Raw genomic sequence first — 20414 nt, 5'->3', positions numbered from 1 at the left:
CTGCACCTCCCAAACGTATCCCTTTGGTAACCATCTTTGCATCCTCCCCCATCCTTTCTTCTGTAACCATGTCTCACTCAAAAACATTATATCTCATTCCTTCAATTTCTCTTTAAAGTCCTCTTCTTTATTTTCCATGCCTGCTACATTCCAAAAACCTATTATGTATTTTTTACCGTCTCTCCTTTTTCTATTCCTCTTCCCATCATATTTTCCATTTTCCTTATTCCCATCCTTCTCCCCCTCTTCTTACCCCAACCCCTTACTAAAAAACCTCTTTCCCTTTCTCCTCTTTTCCTCCCCACTCCTCCTCTCTTACATCTTTTCCTCTCCATTCTCTTAATTCATCTTTGATCTCATCCCATATCCACAATTTATCCTCGATCCACATTTTCATATATCCTACTTCTTTTCTTTCCTTCTATTCTTTTCTGCTTCCCTCTTTATCCACCACTCTACCTTTCTCTCTTTTTCCGTCAAGTCATCCACGATCCACTCATTCCTATCCCTCAGTTTCGTCTTTCCCTTTATCACATCAATTTTCTCCCTTACACTCGCGAATTTCACCCATACAATGATCTCTCCCCCCTTATCATTATTCCCTATCCTCCTCACCCTTTCCACTCTTGCTACTGCCCCCGTTGCCTCCACTACCTTTTCTGTCTCTCTTTGTAATTCCTCTTTTCTTTCCTTCTTTACTCTTACCCTCTTTATAATTATATTCTTCTTCCTCTTCTCCCTTCCTAATTCTAGTCTCCTCATCCTTTCTTCCTGTTCCTTCATTTCACCCTTTCCCCTTATTTGTATCTGTTGTATCTCTTCCCTTTTATTTTTCTCCCTTCCTCCCTTCTCCACCCTTCCCCCATCTTTCTCTATATCCTCCACTCTTCTCTCCAAATTGTCTACTTTTTTCCTTATGTCCTCCATCCATTCTCTCATTTTTCCCTACATTCCCTCAATTCTCTCAATTCACTTTTCATTTCCTTAAAACCTTATCTCACTTCCCTTAATATCTCCCTTAGCACTTCTACTTCTTGTCTTACCGGCGATCTCTTTACCTTATTGCTCCTTTTAAAAATTTCTCCTCCCTGTACTTTAGTCTCCTCTCCCTGTTCACCCTTCCTTTTCTCTCCTCTTTTCAACAATTCTAGCAGTGGCGCACTGTTTGATCTATCCGTCATTAGACTTTCTGCCTTACTCGGCCTTCCCACTCTTCTCTTTTCCTCTCCATTTTCTTCTACTTTTTTTTCCCTCTTCTTCCCTCCCACCCTTCCTTCCTCCATCTCGTCTTTCTTCTAACCTGCCAACTTTCCTATTCAAAAAGTTTATTTACTTGCAGTCGGGTTAAAAAAAAAAATTTTTTTTGAAACATTTATGTAAATAAAATGTAAATAAAAAAGTTTTTTTTTTAATTACGTAGTTTATTTTTGCAGTTCTAGAAAATATTTACTAGAAAATATGACTTTTTTATATTCAAGATGATCACACTTTTTAATCTAAAAAAAACAATTTAATTAAGTTTAATAATATTCTTAGCTTATTTGTAATATCGTTATATAAATGTAGAGAAAAAAAGATAATATATTGGTTACTCAAAAGTTACTTCATTTCAAAATTTCCCGCGACTGCACTTGCTCTCTCCTTGCTATGCTTCTCACTTCTATCGCCCGATATCGCTACCCTCCCTCTTTTCTGCTTCCTCTCTACTCTGTATACCTGCTCTCCCGTCTAACCTCCAAATCCCGTTCCAACCCTACTATCACTCCTGTCTCACTATTCCCTCACCCCCGCCCTTTATCCTTATTTACGCTTCACCAGCCTCTTCCCTTTCCCTTCACCTCCTCGCACTCCACTACGTCTCACCTTATCCTCTAACACCTGCTTATCAATCGCACTCTTCACACACATGTCAATCACTCTCGCTACCGGAAACGGAAGTCCAAATGAATTTGCACTACGTATATTAAAATGTCAGATATACCATAATATAATCGCACAAGCAAAATACTTATTGAATTGAAAAAATGTTTTAGGTACATTAATGCTTTGTACTTTGATGAAAAATACGATATAATGTATACGATAAATTTAAATTAAATTTTTGTTCTCAATTTGTTTAGAATTATTCGGGGACTTTCGATTTTTTTTTTATTAAAAAATTATTAATTGTTATGTATTGAAAAAAAGTACATTAAACTCATGCGTTTTAAAGGAGCTGGTTTTATATGTATATTCTTTGCGCAAAAATGAATTTTAAATTTTGAAACAAATGTCTACGAAACGCTTAAGTTTTAAGCACGATAATTGTATTGTAAAAAATTATTCACTCACTTCTTTTCTATTAGACAAATCTGTTTTCTTATTTAGTTTTGCACCATTATTGTCCATAAAAATGAAAAGTAATACTGTGATAATATTCTATGCATTTATTGTAACAAACCTAATTAGCATCGTCACTTTATTAAAATTTCTTAAAGATAGCAAACAATTACTTGAAATGATGCACAAAAGTGAAAAAAACAAAAAATTAAAACGGTAATAGTCGCAAGTAAAATAATTATAACAAATTAACATTACGTATGATGGATATTATACATTATAAACAAACAATCACTCACTTCTTTTCGACTGGATAATTCAGCTTTCTTATTTTTGGTAACATTACTTTCCTAAAAATTGTATTTAATTATATTGTGTACAATTATATATAAAATCTTATTTCTCTAATTTATTAGAATCTATTAAAGAAAGCTAATAAAATTTTTTTTAAATGCTAAGGCAAGAAAGAAAAAAAGGTATAAAAAAGTCAGAACTTTCAAATTATTCACTCACTTCTTTCTTATCAAATGTTTCTTTTTTCTTACTTTTTTTTGTTTCATTACTTTTGTTACGTCCTGCGGAGTAACGATTCTTTCCTTTGCAACCAGCGGATAATTAACGGGCGAGCGACGGTGATCTCACCCCGATCCCAAGAATATGGGGACTCTCACGGCAATAACCGCATGTCACGAATTAAGTAGTTATAAATTCATCAATTAAGGAGATCTGAGGTGACACCGTTGCTCGATACCGGAAACACCCAAGATAATAAAATCAGGGAGCTGGAAGACGCACGTGTGCACCCCTTTGAGTTCTGATGCCTGACACCCGCATAGCAACAAATCAAAGAATTTTTTGACGTTTAATGCTTCTGAGAGTTCAATTGTCAAACCTGCCGCTTTCTCTGATAACAATTACCGAGGAATATAAAAAAGTCGCAAAAGTAAATATTGCACGTGGGTGTATTAATGAATAAAGTGGTGCACACGGCCCTCGATGGGACAAAGGGAATCATAGATGAAAAATAGTATAAATAGGTGCGTCTTCTAGCGGAGCGCACAGTTCAGTTCAGACAGTTCAGTTCAGGCAGTTCAGTTCAGCCCAGTCTAGTCTTCATTCATCGTCCGAATCACAGTTCCGTGGCATCTTGCATGCCCGAGTTTTGCGACTCTTGGATCCGCGGGCTTTAGACTCGTACGCGGCGCAAGTCTCGGTCGAGAGGAAAAAGTGTCAGTGGAAACGTCCCTGGTTGGGATCTGCAGACCATTGTGCAACGTACCCGGAACACCTCCGACCGGACCTACCATCTCCCGCCGAGTGCGGCCCAGTTTGAAGCCCTGCGGCTCCGAGAGAATCGCATTCACCTGCATCGACACTCACACTACAATCTGCAAGCAGTAAGTCCCGAATCAACCGTTTGTTTCGCTCTCGTTCTTCGAACACCCTTTCTCTCTCTAGTGCGAAGGACAAGGGTGTTATTTATTAAGTTTATTACTCTTTCCTTCCCATGCTCCTCTCCATACTCTCTCTCTCTCTCTCTCTTTATCCTTTATTCTTTTCTTTCTTGGGATTAACTCGTACGAGTTAATCCGAAAGAATCTCTTTATTTTTAATTCTTCTCTTTCTTGGGATTAACTCATAACAGTTAATCTGAAAGAATCTCTTTATCTTTAAATCCTTTCCTTTCTAGGGATTTTCTCGTAAGAATTCTCGTTTCCTTCTCTCCCCTTAGATTCTGTCGAACCTTTTTTTTTACTTTCGATCTTTTTCCTCGGTTTCACTCGAACTCCACTCGAGTTAACCCGAGAGATTGTCTAAATTTTAACCTTTCGTCAAACAGAGAAAAACGGAGTATTTTTTTTATTTTAGTGAATAAAGTCCCCAAAGTTCATAAAAACCGGTCACGAGCAGCCGCGAAGCGCCGCCGAAATCGCCGCAGTCGCCGAATCCGCCGCCTCGAAGCCATTGAGGAGGAAATCCACCGAATTGCCGCCAAAGTCAATCGACTTTGCCGCCCTTGTCTCGTACTCGCCGGTCGCACCGGAAGAAGAGCGAATTCTCCCGTTCGCATTTTTCCCCGACTCCCCCGTAGATAGTTTTTATCGCGCCGACTCCCCCTTAGATAATTCTCCTCGCCCCGATTCTCCCGTAGAAAATCTTCTTCGCGCCGACTACCCGCGGATAATTTTCTTCACGCCGACTTCCCCGATTCTCAAAGAACCTATAGAATCTTCCCGGACTCTCCCGTTTCGCTTTCTTCTCAGGGATCTATGATCCCTGAAATTCACGATTTGGAGGAAGATCAACCTCCTGCGGATTTTCCAAACGCAGGGCCCCACGAGGAGAAGGAGCAACCTTGCTCCACCCCTCCGATCCTCGGATCGCATGATCTCGAGGACCAGGATTGTTCTCCTAGCCCCGCGCTTAGTATAGAAATCGTAGAGAAGCTACCTCCACCTCCCCCACATTGTTATTTTGTCCCTGGTCCTCTTCAATCGCTAGAGCTAATTTTCTCAATGTTTCCGATCTCTTCTGTACCACTCCCTCCTGGCGCGTTCTCTATCGGCCCTGAAGAATTTGACCTCGAAACGGTCCGTGTCTTCCTTTCTCGGTCTCCCCCCGATGCACCAGTTCCCGTGTATCTCCCCCATATATATCCAAAATATTATTTAATTCCCAAATTAATATTTTAAAATCACTTCCGCCCCAATACCGCCGTATTAAATAAAGTCCCAACATAGGCACACATACACACGTGCGAATACCCTGTTCGTTACACTAGTATAGAATATTATAAATGTAAATATATATATATATATATATATATATATATATATATATATGGGGCATTCTCCGTCAAAAAGGCCACCCCTGCTGCCCATTTCAATTTTTGAGATAAAATGTTCGAAAATTGCTTAAAATTTTCATTGAAATGTCTATTTTTCGATGCCGTTTGGCCTTTTGGAAAATTCAAAATGCCGGACCTAATATCACGGCTAGAATTAAAAAAAGCCTTTGAAAAAATACATAATAACGTGAATAAATGTGCAAGATATGACGTAGCAGAGGTCTAATCCTTATGTGTAAGTGTGTGAGTGTATGTGAGTGTGTGTGTGGGGGGAGGTGGGGGGAGGGGGGATACGCGCGCTCATACGCGTGCGTGTATAAATGAATCACGTAAAAATCCTTGCTCAACATGGTCTGGCTATCAAGACATTTGCATACAAAATTTCAAATCATTTCATTATCCTTGTCCTGAAAAAGTACGTCACAAAAAACCTACGGTACAAAAAATATTGTTCTTTAAAAAACATTTTCTCCACAGAATAATAGTAAGATTACTTAAAATTACTTTGAAACTTATATTATCCCTCATAACATTTTTTACAATTGCAAATGTTGGCAACAGATTAGTTAGTAGAAAAACCGCAAACAAAAAACATACTTTGTTATAGTCAATTATGGTAGCACACTTTTGTTAATATGCAATAATCTTGGTAAAATATATGACAGAGTGGTTAACAGTAAGCAAATGTCGAACATATTGATGACAGACTGTTAACAAACGCCAAGCAGTTTTTTTATTGCAAATAGTGTTAGCAAACATCACGTAAAAATGCAGCAGCATCTGTTGATCAAAATACATAAGATTGACAGTCGATAGCGAACAAGTCAATCGAATATATTGACGACATATTCACTGCATGAACCCAAAAGATCTATCTTCAAAGTCGTACACCTGCGGTATCGCCGCTAAATGGATGTGGCAGTGCTTATATCTCGTACATAAAAAACTAAACATATGGAATAAAAGGCACAGCAATATTTTTTCATTTTTCAGATTTTCTCGTCTTGTTTTGGATTAGAGAACCTTATCACAATACATTTATTAGTCACAGAATTTATCGAGTTAATTAATTATAGTTTGCAATTCAGTCAATCAATAAGTTTTTTTATGTTAAATAGAATATTCAACTCACGTTTTTGTCTCTTCTTTATCGACTTTTACTTTTTCTACAATTATTCCAATTATCTCTTACCTGTACCACATAAAAAAAAAAATGTCGGCTAAATCTCGTACAGATAGATGTATGAATCCATTCAAGAAACTTGGTGAAAAAGGACATTGTGGTAAAGATTTACGAGTGATACCAAAATTCATTTGGGACAAATTTCCTGAGATACCAACTAATTCTAAAATTTGTTGTGCATGTAGGAAAAAAAGTAGGACTGAATATGTTGATATGTCTTTAGATGAATCTAATGATTGTGTCACAAATATGGAATGTGATGGAAGCTCATTAACAATGGATATTGATAACTCAGAGATTTCTTATAATGAAGATAACATTCGATCACCTAGAGAAATTGAACTGGAAGAAATGCTTGATGGTCTTAAACAAAAATTTTCCACCTTGAAACACAATGATCCTTTAAGGGTGCTTATTCTCACTATAGCTCCGTCGTCTTGGAGTGTGAGAAAAATAGTAAAAGAATTTGGTGCATCACGATATTTAGCAAAAAAATCTAAGGAATTGAAATTCAACCATGGCGTATTAGCTGATACTATTACAAGAGTTGGGAAAGTTTTACCACAAACTACTGTTGAAAAAGTAATTGAGTTTTATAATAGTGATATAAACAGCAGGATAATGCCCGGAATGAAGAATGCCATTTTCTTAATAAATAATAATAAACTGATAATAGTGCAAAAACGTTTTTTACTATTAAATTTAAAAGAACTGCATGCATTATTTAAAGAATCCAACCCAAAATATGATGTTAGCTTTAGTACATTTGCTAAACTTAGACCTAGAAATTGCATACTCCCTGGGGCTTCTGGAACACATTCCGTTTGTGTTTGCACAATCCATGAAAATGTCAAGTTAATGATTGATGCAATTATTGATGTACGGAAACTAACAGAAAATGTAGACAAGCCACTTTCCAATTATAAAGATTGTTTGAATGAAATTATATGTAAGGAATCGAATCCTGATTGCTATCTTGATAAATGTGATCAATGCCCAGGTACTACCGAGCTTTCTACAAAGCTTTCTAAACTATTGGACGATTTATGCATTTCCCATGTTCAATGTTCTTTATGGACCGGAACTGATCGATCAACTCTATTAACGCAACAGTTAAAAGTTGATGAGTTCATAAACGAGTTATGCAACAAATTACAAATTCTGAAATCTCATTCATTTATCGCCAAACAACAAATGCTTTTCATTTCAGAAAAAAAAGAGAATCTTTGTGAAGATGAAGTAATTGTCATGTTTGATTTTTCTGAAAACTATTCATATGTTTGTCAAAATGCCTCACAAGCATTTCACTTCAACAATGATCAGTGTACTGTGTTTCCTGTTATTTACTATTATAAAGAAAATTCTGAATTGAAGCACAAGAGTAATGTATTTTTATTAGAGAGTTTGAAACACGATACCGCTGCCGTTTACACTGTACAAACATTATTAATTCCAGAGATTTTAAAAAATGTCAAAAATCTTAAAAGAGTATTATACATGACGGATGGGGCGAAACAGCATTTTAAAAATAAATTTCAGATTGCTAACTTAATGCATCATAAACATGATTTCAATATTCAAGCAGAATGGCATTACAGTGCGACTGCTCACGGTAAAAGTGCTTATGATGGCATTGGTGCTACTTTCAAAAGAGAGGCATATAAAGCAAGTCTTGTTGCTAAACCACAGGATGCAATACTAACATCTCAAGTTCTTTTTAATTGGGCTAAAAAATATTTCAAGAACATAAAGATTTTTTATTTAAAAAAAACTGACCATGAGAAGGTAAAAAGAAAACTTAAGAAGAGATTTGAAACTGCACCGCCTGTACCGCAAATTCTTAAAAATCATGGGTTTATAGTTGTGGACGAGAATAAAGTACTAATCAAAAGGTATTCCAATGATACAAATGGAATACTATTATGAGAATTGAGAGTACTACTATTATGAGTTATGAGAACAAAAGTAAGAAATATAGGATAAAAATAAAAAAATATTTCATGAAACATCTATCTACATATACAGACACACATACACATACACGCACACACGTACACACGTGAGAGGCAAGGGAACTCACGTAAATCAAGCACCCCAAATGTGAGAGGCAAGGAGACTCACGTAAATCAAGCACCACGAATGTGAGAGGCAAGGGGACTCACGTAAATCAAGCACCCCGAATGTGAGAGGCAAGGGGACTCACGTAAATCAAGCACTCTGAATGTGAGAGGCAAGGGGACTCACGTAAATCAAGCATTCCGAATGTGAGAGGCTAAGGGATTCGCGTAAATCAAGCATTTCAAACATAAGAGTTAAAGTGACTAATATAGATCAACTATCTCAAAAAGAGGAATATAAGTATAGTATAAGTTTCAAAGTAATTTTAAGTAATCTTACTATTATTCTGTGGAGAAAATGTTTTTTAAAGAACAATGGTTTCTGTACCGTAGGTTTTTTGTGACGTACTTTTTCAGGACAAGGATAATGAAATGATTCGAAATTTTGTATGCAAATATCTTGATAGCCAGACCATGTTGAGCAAGGATTTTTACGTGATTCATTTATACACGCACGCGTATGAGCGCGCGTATCCCCCCTCCCCCCTCCACGCTCCCACACACACACTCACACACACTCACACACTTACACATAAGGATTAGACCTCTGCTACGTCATATCTTGCACATTTATTCACGTTATTATGTATTTTTTCAAAGGCTTTTTTCAGTCTAGCCGTGATATTAGGTCCGCCATTTTGAATTTTCCAAAAGGCCAAACGGCATCAAAAAATAGACATTTCAACGAAAATTTTAAGCCCTTTTCGAACATTTTATCTCAAAAATTGAAATGGGCAGCAGGGGTGGCCTTTTTGACGGAGAATGCCCCATATATATGTGTGTATAATCATAATTGTTAATCTCGAGCTTTGTATCACGAGTCTGCGGATCTTTTGTTTTTTATTATTACTAAATTGTGTTCCTTAACAGCTCTAAATTGTAATAAATTACTTTTACATAGAATTAATCTTTTTTTTTATATTTATCTTTCATATTTTCTTTTAATAAATCAATGATTGATTATAAAGAACTTGATTAATTTCTCAACCTGAACCATCATCCCTCGCTCTATTAAGCCAAGCACTAGGTCCGATCCCGAGGTAAAGCAATTAAATTTGCTGCCTCAAAACAGGACCGAGGGACGCGGAACACCCTGAATGTTTGTCATTGGGCCCCCGCTGTGGACCCATTGACCCATGTATTCTGGGTTGTTGACGCGGCCTGCCTGTGCCTCGTGGGCACATTCTCAAGTTGTTACGTCCCTCCTTTCTCCCTCCATGTCTTACCTATTCTACTTCAACTCTGGACGTAACACTTTCTTAAAAATTAATTTGCTATTATGAAATTATGTTAATAATATACATTACATTTATTATTTGTGATATTATTTTAAAACCTTTATTATAATGCTCTGTAATATTGTTTCGCCGATAATTTCTATAAAATGTCATTAATTATGTAATACAGTATTATTTATTGCAAAATTTAATTTTTTCTAGGAATTATTATATATAATTAAAATAACAATAATTTTATAAACTAATAAGTCGTTAACTATTACTAAAATCGTAATATAGATTGTACAGGACTTATATATAAAGAGTGTCTCATCACTTATATCCGTATGCAGGTAGACTAAATTAAGTTATATTAATATATTAATATTTTTAAAAATATTACATTAAATTTAATGAAACTTTTAGAAATTAAAATCATAATAAAACTTGGCATAAAAAAACATAGATGATTATATATATTTACACAAAGTGAAAAAACATATGGAATATACACGAGATCTAATTCTCAATCCTTAGCTTTTGTTTATGTAGTATCCTTTTAACGTATTTTAATTTTTTTTAAATTTTATTGAATATAATGTAATATCTATAAAAATAAATCACTAAAAATATTATTATATTTTTTTGATTAATGCGTAATCTAAAATACCTTTTTTAGAGATGGTACAACTTTATTACTATTTTTGTCAACATCTATTTGTTTTAAACTCGAAAACAATGCAGTTTGTAATTTTTCTTTTGACTTTTTTTTCCTCTATAAAAATAGAGACTTGGTTTAAAAAAAATATATACAATTTAAAGAGAAAATTTTTTTTGTCAAAAGAGATGATTATTTTTTTCTACGGAATCCTATAGTTTATTATATAAAAAATATCCTCAAAGAACTTTATTTTGAAATTCATTCAACACCCGCTGATATATTTAATAAAATTAGCAATTTTACAAAAATCCTTATATACGAAATATTGTTTTATTATATGATAAATAAAAATAATTTTACGTTAGACACTTTTTTAATAACTAATCAAAAGAACAATTTTTATATTATAATATTACATTTTAACATCATAAGTTATTATAACCTCAAAAAATGTTTGTTATTTTTAGTTACACGAGAAGTACATATTTTAAAAATAAAGTTGCTTTTTATTTAGGTTTGTTGAAGCAGAGATAATATCAATCAGTGAACAAGAGATTTCACGTTTAAAGTTGAGACGTTGTAAAGCTTTTTAATTAAAAAATCTTTAAAAATATTTTTTAAGCTGATAAATAAAATTTCTTCTTAAAACAGAAAAATTAAAAAAAATGTATATACATATATATATATATATATATATATGTAGGGGTGGGTGAGGGAAAACACAGGCGTGTGCGAGTTCCCCGTAGGGGTCCGGGGTCGATCCGTGGCCTTCCGAGTGTGCGGACCGACTCCGGATACAGGAAGCGGCGTTCCTGCGGTTCCCGAGCTCGCTAGGGGGTCTGCTGTCTCTCGTAGGTCGTAGATTCAGGGACTTCAGCGACCCTGGCGCCCGAGCTGAATACCGTAATCCATCACGTGCTGAAATTACGCACGGGATGGACCAGGGGCCTGGGCTTCACCGCCTGGGCCGCGAGGAGTAAACCTCTATAAAAATCCAAGGGTGGAGTCCCTGGCGCGGGGTCCGGTGCCGTGTAACAACGGTACTGGTCTCGGCGTCGCGGACGTCAGCTTCGGTAGTAGGCGGGCAGCGAAGGCGTTCGCTTTCAGCGCGAAAGCGAACGCAGAGCCCATGGCTCATCGCGCGGAGAGTCTATTACGAGGAAGGGGGCCGATGACCTCTGTGACGGGGGACGGTGTCGCTCTGTGGCTCGTCTCCTGGCATGGAGGGATTCGGCACCCCGCTGAGTTGGACAGGCCGGCGGGACCTCGGTGTCATCGAACCCGTCGGGCTGGGCCGTTTCCGGGCCGCCCGGACTCTTTCTGGGCAGGGTCGGAGCGGCGTGGGATGTCCCGGCGCGTGTATCGCGGGAAACTCTCCCCGGTGCTCGGGCCGGGACAGCCCTCGGGCCGCTCGGACGTTTTTCCGAGGCGGGACCGGGGGCGTGTGTAGTATGGAGCGGTTGGCGTTCTCGCGAGAGGATTCGTCCCGGAGCGGAGCGCCCATCGTCTCCCGGGCAGAGTGGACGGGCCGCTGGGACCCCGGTTTTTCCAGACCCAGCGGGCTGGGCCGTCTCCGGGCCGCCCGGAATTTTTCCGGGGCAGGGTCGGAGCGGTGGAGGACGGTCCAGCGCGGGACTCGTGGAAAACACTCCCCGGGGTTGCGGGTTGGACCGGCCCCGAGGCCGCTCGGAAGTTTTCCGAGGCAGGGCTCGGGGCGAGATGAACAGGCCTGGCACTTCCGCGACGGCGCCCCTTCCGAAGCGAAGTGCTGGGCGGTGCCTTGGTCCCCCCAGGGGATTGTTTTACCCTGGGTGGACATGCTGGTCGCCACGGCGGTTAGGGTGCGGAGGGGGCGTCGCCTCCGTTGCCCGATCTGTCCGTGGGGCCCCCCGGGTGGCGCCACCCGTGACGGTGCCCCCGCTGTCGGAGGCGGGGGACCCCCGAAAGCCCGTGCGGGGCGAGTCCTTGATGGCTCCTCCGTACGGGTGTGTAAGGGACGGAAGGCCAGTGCTCCGGATGTAACATTCCCGGAGCCCGTGCCATAAACCGACTCCCCAGGAGTACCCGGGGCGCTCCTTCCCATTTAATGGGGGGAGTGGGAGATGCGCCGGTCGGTCCAGCCGTCACGGGGAGTGGGATTCCTTAAAAAATGTCTAACATTACCACAATCAAAAGCGAGGGGGAGGACAATGCTCCTATGAGCACACGCTCTAGCAAAGCCTTGAGAGGGGTGAAACCTACATCCTTCTCAAGGCAGGACGAAGACGATGTCTCGCCTGCAGAGGGGAGGGATACCTCCGCTCCCAAGAAGGGACCACACATAGGAGCCGGCGGACTGGAGCTCTTCAGTCCGTGCGGCTCTCAGAGACGGGTTCAAAAAACCCAATACTGTGTGCGAGGTGGCACTAGTCCCCTTGTCCAGCTTGCGGGATTTCCCCCCTCTAAAGAAAGTGGAGCCGGTGGGGGCTGCCCCCGGCAACAAACCGGGTCCTGTCAGCTCCAAGAAGATCACTGGTCAAAAAACCACCCCTGAGACGGGCCTCTCTGGGGCAGCATCGTCGACCGTCGTTTCGTCCTCGGACGAGGAGATGGCTGATGTAACGGGGAAGAAGAAAACCAAGGCGTGCCGTGCGGCCAATGCCGCCAAACGTGTAATCCTCTCTACCTCGGAGTCGTCCGATGATGATGAGGAAAACAAGGAGGTGAGAAAGCGCGGCAGGCCGGCCTTGAACCCCGAAAACGTGGGGAAGTTCACGGCCGAAGCACTCGCCAAAAACGCTGCCAACAAGGCAACCAAGAAGCTAAAGGCCGACCATCGGGCCATCATCAATCCGACGGTTCCCCCCACGTCTGCCAGGGTATAAAAGGCAAACGAGGCGGCCGAGGAGTTGTACGAGGCGTACAATAACGAGCCTGTGAACGCGCTGGCGGCGATCATGACACAGGGGCTCGCGATGATCGCCAAATCAGTAGAGCGCTCGGGTCACATACAAGGCCCCATCTGCAAAGATTTATGGGATGCATACGCCAAACTCACCGCGTGTACCAACTCCTTCCTTGCCAGGAGGGAGATTCAAGAGGCTAGAGCCCACCAGGAAGTCTCAGAGCGCCAACTAAGGGAGACGCGAAGAGGCTGGGAGAAGGAACGGGAAGAATTGCGCCATGAGCTTGCGCTCCTCCAAGCGAGGAACGCTCGGCTCAAAGCCAAGGCAAAAATCAAGGCGGTGCAACCTTCCCCATCCGCAGAGGACTCCCCCCCGACTACAACCACGGTGGACCATATGAGCTGCACTGAGGGCGAGGAGCTCCTGGCAGCTGCCATCGAGCCGCCCCCCCAGGACGTAGAAATGGGACCCCCGACGGAGGTCTCTCCCCCCCCCTGGACAGCGCCAGGGCCGGAGGGAAAAAGGGCAAACCCGTCATCTTACCGGATGAAATTTTAAAGGAGCCCTACTACCGCCCGGCTATTGCTGGTGTCCAGCGGCAGCTGAACCCATTGTCTAGCGCGCCGGACAAGACCTACCTTCTTAGGTAGGAGAAGAGGAACCAGCCCGGAGGTACCTCGGAAGGCTGGATGCGAGGAGTGCGCGGCCCCCCGGGATCTCACTGGAGGAAAGGGTACGCGAAATCCTTACCAGGGTTCTTCCAGTGGTCCTCGGGGAGCTGGGCCTTCCCTCCAGGAAGGGGACCGCCCGAGAGAGATCGGCCTCCCGCGCAAGGCCCAAGGCCGCCAAGGTGGCTGCTGCGCCCAGTACCGATGCCGGCGACAAGGCGGAGCAGCCATTGACACAGGCGTCCAACGGTGAACAACCGTGGACGCTTGTGGTCAAAAAATCAGCCAAGAAGAAGGAAATGGCCAGGAGAGCGGCTACATAGGGCGGGACCGACCCCCTAAGGGAAACCCGTGCACCTGGTGCGGGCCCCCCCTCCAAGCAGGCCATAAAGGCAACAGGTTGCAGGAAAACCCCTGCCCCAACCCTCTCTGCCTCCTTCCGGAAGGGAAAGAAGGAACTGGCTGCGGTCCCGCAAAAATCAGGCCACCGAGCACCGCGGCGGTCTCGGTGACCTGTGTAGACCGAGAATCATATGCGGAGGTGATGAAGCTGGCCAGAAGCCAGATAACCCTCGAGGCCCTGGAGATAGGGGATCTGAGACCTCGTAGGGCTGTGACCGGAGCGCTTATCCTAGAGGTCAGGGGCGTCGGCAACGCCGAAAAAGCCGATGCCCTGGCCAATGAGCTCCGCGAGGTCATGGCCCACAGGTCTGACGTGAGGATCGCTCGTCCCTCCAAATCCGTCGAGATTAGAATTACGGGACTGGAGGACTCCGTAACGACGGAAGAGGTGGCAAGCACCGTGGGAAATGTCGGTGACTGCACATGAGGTGAAAGTGGGAGTGATCCGCCGGGGCCCCAACGGACTTGGCACCTGCTGGCTACGCTGCCCCGTGAGGGCTGGCAAAGCCCTGCTGGCCGCCCCGCGCTTCAGAGTGGGATGGTCCAGCTGCAGGGCTGCCCTCGTGGGGGCTGCAATGCTATAGGTGCCTGGCGGCCGGGCACACGCAGGCGGGTTGTAGGTTTAAATTCGTTGACATTAAAGTTTACTTGATTTCATTTTAATTTTGTTAAATGTGTCTTTACAGCATTTAAAACAGTTTTGCGTCAAAAATTTTGAAAAATAAAGGAAAATAAAAAAAAATGACAGAACGTCACAACGTACGAGGTCACCAATTGTGGGAGAGCTGGTTATAGGATATTATGTCTCCGACAATGTATACGTTATCGTATTTAACCCTTAAACACGTAAGTGGGTCTGAGAGACCCCATATGAAGTTTTGAACGCTTGCTATGTGAAAACGGAATGAGATAAGAGGTTCGGACCAAAACGTAAAAAAAGTTTGAAATTTCCTTTTTCGATTGATATGATTGATCAACTTTTTTGGTCAACTAGAGTTCTAACAGCACGGCACTAAAGTTTTGTTAGGGTCAATGCGACTCATATAGTGTGTAAGTGAAACCTTTTTGTGAGTATTTTACATAAAAAAGCTGGACAAAATACGTTTGAACAAGTCGGTTTGCGGATGTTACTTGCACATACTCTGTTAAAAGTTGGAATACTATAAAATGCTGTAGAAAAGGGAGTTTATCCGAAATATATCATGAAACACATTAATTTTCAATTTTAGACACGATTTAATCAAAAATATCTCATATTCGCCTTGTTACATAAGTACATTTTTTAATAAAAATGACAATGATATAATTTTTTTTGAAAGTATAAATCTTTAGCTTTAAAACGCTGTATTGTAAAGTTCTTCAAAGTTTTTTGTTGCAAAGATATGATTTTTTTTTAAATGGATTTTTAGATGCCCAGAAATACCTCATATTCTCCATGTTACATAATTATACTTTTTAAAAGGAATGATTTTGCCAAATTGTATTTTGAAAGTGTGAATCTTTAGCTTTAAAACGCCGTATTTGAAAGTCCTTATACGTTTTTTGTTGCAAAGATATGATTTTTTGAAGGAAAAATGGATGTTTGAACAATTTCTCATTTTTGCTTAATGGTTTTCCTTTTATAACTTTACAATAAATTATTTTTCGGCAATTCCAATTGTGCAGGCACACTCCTGAGATTTTGAACTTTTGTTTAAGAAAAAAATCGTAGAAAAATGTTGATTGTAATCAAAATTATAGTTTCTCAAAGTTGAAAAAGTCTCCCAGACCCAAAAATGTGTTTTCGTATTTTACAGGATCGGTGTGTTTAAGGGTTAAGAATATATATATATATATATATATATATATATATATATATATATATATATATACAGGGTGATTCAGAACGACCCATGTGTCCCTGTAAAAACGTGTTCTTGAATAAATTCTGAGACAATTTTTCCTGTACGAAAAATTTGTCCGACACTTACTTTTTGAATAATAAGAGGATAAAGTTAGCGAATCACGAGCCGTGTACACATGGTAGACAAAGGCGAGGCAACTCACCGTCCGACACAGGTAAGCGCCCGCGTCGGACGGTGAGTTGCGCCGCCTTTGTCTACTATGTGTACACGACCCGTGATTCGCTAACTTTATCCTCTTATTATTCAAAAAGTAAGTATCGGACAAATTTTTCGTATAGGAAAAATCATCTCAGAATTTATTCAAGAACACGTCTTTACAGGGACACATGGGTCGTTCTGAATCACCCTCTATATATATACAGGGTGTTTCAGACCACCCGTACACCCCTTTTCTCTTCGCAGGATTAGGACCAATCAAAAATATGTTCAGACGAAAGTTGTAGGGTTTCAAAAGATCTATTCAATGATCTTATCAGTTTGACCTTGGATGGCGTCGCCAAGGTCAGATCGAAATCACATTAAGTTTTTTAAATGGAACACCCTATTTTTGATTCCAGAATCTAATAGCTGGTGTCAAGTCCTTTCCAAAACACTATAAGAATGTTTATTTTCGTTGACTACTTTCCGAGTTGTGCGGCTTGAAAGTTACACTACCGCCAGCATCAGCATTACTCAAGATGTACCATGTGGTGGTTACTTAGTCGGATTTAATCTTGTGTGTGGGTGTGTGCATACGTGCATGCGTATGTGTATGGGGGAGGAAAAGGGGAGTCAAAGTTTTATGTACTCTGCTTTTGTTTATTAACTGGATTGATTATATTTGATGATCAATCATGTCCAGATTGACTGTATGCATTTTCCCGTGCTTAGCATTATCCAGAATGAACGACGTGGACGTGACGAGAATTTCATCCCATTGGGGTGCTTGATTCACGTGAGTCCCCTTACCTCTCACGTTTGGGGTGCTTGATTCACGTGAGTCCCCTTGCCTCTCACGTTTGTGGTGCTTGATTCACGTGAGTCCCCTTGCCTCTCACGTTTGGGGTGCTTGATTCACGTGAGTCCCTTTGCCTCTCACGTTTGGGGTGCTTGATTCACGTGAGTCCCCTTGCCTCTCACGTTCGGGAATGAATAAGTGTATGTTTTGTTAAGCGACTAAATGTTCAAAGTGAGCACAATTCTCTGCGATGCAAGCATCAACTCTATTTTGAAAATCATTGGTTGCTCGAAAAATTTCCTCGGCACGTAAGGATCGAATTGCTTCACTTATTCTACGAATCATATTATCCCTCGTAGTCGGACGTTCATGATAGACCAAGTTTTTTATCCTTCCCCAGAAATAATAATCAAGGACGGTGAGATCTGGTGATCGTGGTGGATAATTGATTGGACCGTATTTTCCTATCCAATTGTCGGGGAACATAGTATTTAATGCCGCACGAGCAACTCTCGATGTATGAGACGGACATGCATCTTGTTGGAACCACATGTTCAGGCGCAATTGCAGAGGAATATTTTCTAGTAAGACAGGAAGATCTGTCATTATCAAGGCGGAATATTTATCACCGTTTAGATTTTCGTCAAAGAAAACAGGACCTATGATTTGACTTCCAATAATTCCACACCAAACATTGACTTTCCAAATGGTTTGATGATCTACTTCTCTCAACCAGTGAGGATTATTTTGTGCCCAATAACGAGAGTTCCAAGTATTAACAGATCCATCACTTTTAAGTGTACATTCGTCAGAAAATAAAATTTTCAAGTGGAAATCAAGTGGTTGCTGTATTATAAAGTTGCAAAATACAAGTCTCTGTCTAATATCGTTATAATTCAACGCTTGATGAACAGACATTCTGTAAGGGTGAAATTTGTTATTTTTTAGAATGCGCCAAACACTGATTTTACTAACACCAGAATCTTGTTCTCGTCGTCTTAAAGAATCATAAGGGTTCAATTCTGTCGATGCAAGAATTTCCACTGTTCTTTCATCCATAATTGGACGACGAATTTGTGTACCTTTGTTATGTTGAGGCTAAACGACACCTTTAATTTTGATTCGTTTAGCCAAACGTGAAAAAACATTTCGCGAGTGAGGAGTCCGATCAGGATAACGTTCCCGCCACAATCTTTCCGCTGCAATGAATGTACCTCGATACTCACCTAAAATTAGCAGCATATCATATGCTTCTTCATTGGAATAGAACATGGCTAAATAAACCTAGACTAATAAAGATGGTCGGATTTTTGTTGCGCGATTGATACTGATATGACGGTTATTGAAGACGTAGGTGACAAGTTTGAGAGAGTTATTGTCACTCGTGTTGAGTTGAGTCACAATAGCGTTGTGGTGAATACATCTCTACTACATCCTATGCAAATAACAATATGTATAAAATCACGAGTTAGACATCGTTACACAGAAAGCCGCGCTCGTTATTGCTCGTGTGCTACCGTTAAAGTAATAATGTAATTACATAATATTATGACATACATATGTATGTGACTATCTACGGTCGCGACAGCTAACTTTCACGATTTTTCATGATCTGTTTTTGTTGGCCCGGCTCGCGTGTTTACTTTCTTTGTGTCGGCTGCACGGCTTTCTGCGTAACGCGTGATTTTATATTGTTATTTACATGGTGTTGGCGGTAGTGTAACTTTCAAGCCGCACAACTCGGAAAGTAGTCAACGAAAATAAACTTTCTTGTAGTGTTTTGGAAAGATCTTGACACCAGCTATTAGATTCTGGAATCAAAAATAGGGTGTTTCATTTAAAAAACTTAATGTGATTTTGATCTGACCTTGGCGACGCCATCCAAGGTCAAACTGATAAGATCATTGAATAGATCTTTTGAAACCCTACAACTTTCGTCTGAACATATTTTTGATTGGTCCTAATCCTGCAAAGAGAAAAGGGGTGTACGGGTGGTCTGAAACACCCTGTATATATATATACACTACTCAAAAAAAAATAGGGAACACTTTCCAGACACCAAAAATTAGGCTATTTTCAAATGACTGTAACTCGGTGAAAAATCATCGTATGTAAAAAATAAAAAAAGCGTTTTGAAGCTTGAAGATCGAGCTTTAACGTTCTACTAGCAGATTTTCAAAATTCTTTTAACTTCTTTGTCTTACGCAGTAAAAAAGCACACCTTGTTTTGTTCGTTAAAATTTTGTATCTTTGACACTTTGCAGATCGACCAACAAATTTTTTTCGAATAATTCAAGTAAAATTTCATAAACTACAACATTTTACCTACAAAATGCTTTTTTAAAAATTTATCAACGATTTTTTTTGACCGAGTTACGCAACTTTGAAGCTAAACCTGCATTTTTTACAAATGATATCCGTACTCCGTGAAAAATCATCGTAGACAAAAAATCAAAAAACCATTTTAAAGCTCGAAGTTTCAGCTTTAACATGCTATTAATGGTTTTCAAAAATTTTCTCAATTTCTTAGTACTATGCCCCAAAAAAGATACACTGTTTTTTCCTTAAAATAACGTATTTTTAACAACCTGTAGTTCAATAAAAAAATTTTTCTCGACAAATCCAATGCAAGTGACATAAAGTATGACATTTTCTCTACAAAATGCTTTTTTTAAAGTTTTTTCTACGATTTTTTTTGACCGAGTTACAAGACTTTGAAGATATACATTTTTTACAGTACATTTTTCCGAAAATTAACGTCTATCGCCGATTAGCATTACCCAATGTGCACCACGTGGAGGTTGTCGGTCGGATTTTTGCACATCGTGTGTGTGTGTGTGTGTGTGAGTGAGTGTGTGTGTGTGTGTGTTTGTGTGTGTGTGTGTGTGTATCACAGCAGAGATAAGGACCCCGCAGTTCGTCACTCCTGCAGTATTTAATGACTCCAAACCCTCTCTGCTGTGTGTGTGTGTGTGTGTGTGTGTGTGTGTGTGTATGCGTGCGCGTGCATGAGTGTTCAATAGTGTGTATTTCCTCCTCTCTGATCAATTACTGCTTGCAAGCGTTCTCGCATATTTATACATCTTGCAATACGATCTTGCGGAATGTTGTGTTTTCGTTAAAATTTCTCCTAAATCTTCTAAATTTCGCGGCTGTTCCTCGCGACGCCTTAATCGTCGTTCCACTTCATCCCAAATATACTCGATTGGATTTAAGTCTGGGCTATTGGCGGGATGATTTAACAGTCTAATTGCGTGTCGTTGAAAAAAACGT

At 40.6% G+C, this 20414-nt stretch overlaps 1 protein-coding gene across 1 annotated transcript; it reads right to left on the bottom strand.

The window, feature by feature from the left end:
• Positions 1-402: 402 nt before the first annotated feature.
• On the bottom strand, positions 403-939 carry LOC105193406 (histone-lysine N-methyltransferase, H3 lysine-79 specific-like). Its single transcript, XM_011157838.1, has one exon. The coding sequence runs from the start codon at positions 937-939 to the stop codon at positions 403-405; it is 537 nt and encodes a 178-aa protein (XP_011156140.1).
• Positions 940-20414: the final 19475 nt, after the last annotated feature.

The sequence above is a fragment of the Solenopsis invicta genome, chromosome 3 (assembly GCF_016802725.1).
Source record: "Solenopsis invicta isolate M01_SB chromosome 3, UNIL_Sinv_3.0, whole genome shotgun sequence".
NCBI lineage: Eukaryota > Metazoa > Arthropoda > Insecta > Hymenoptera > Formicidae > Solenopsis > Solenopsis invicta.
This window is presented reverse-complemented; position numbering and strand designations above follow the sequence as displayed.

Bases quoted from the DNA above. Each gene is read 5' to 3' on its own strand.
- LOC105193406 (XM_011157838.1), bottom strand. From the start codon at position 939: ATGAGAGAATGGATGGAGGACATAAGGAAAAAAGTAGACAATTTGGAG.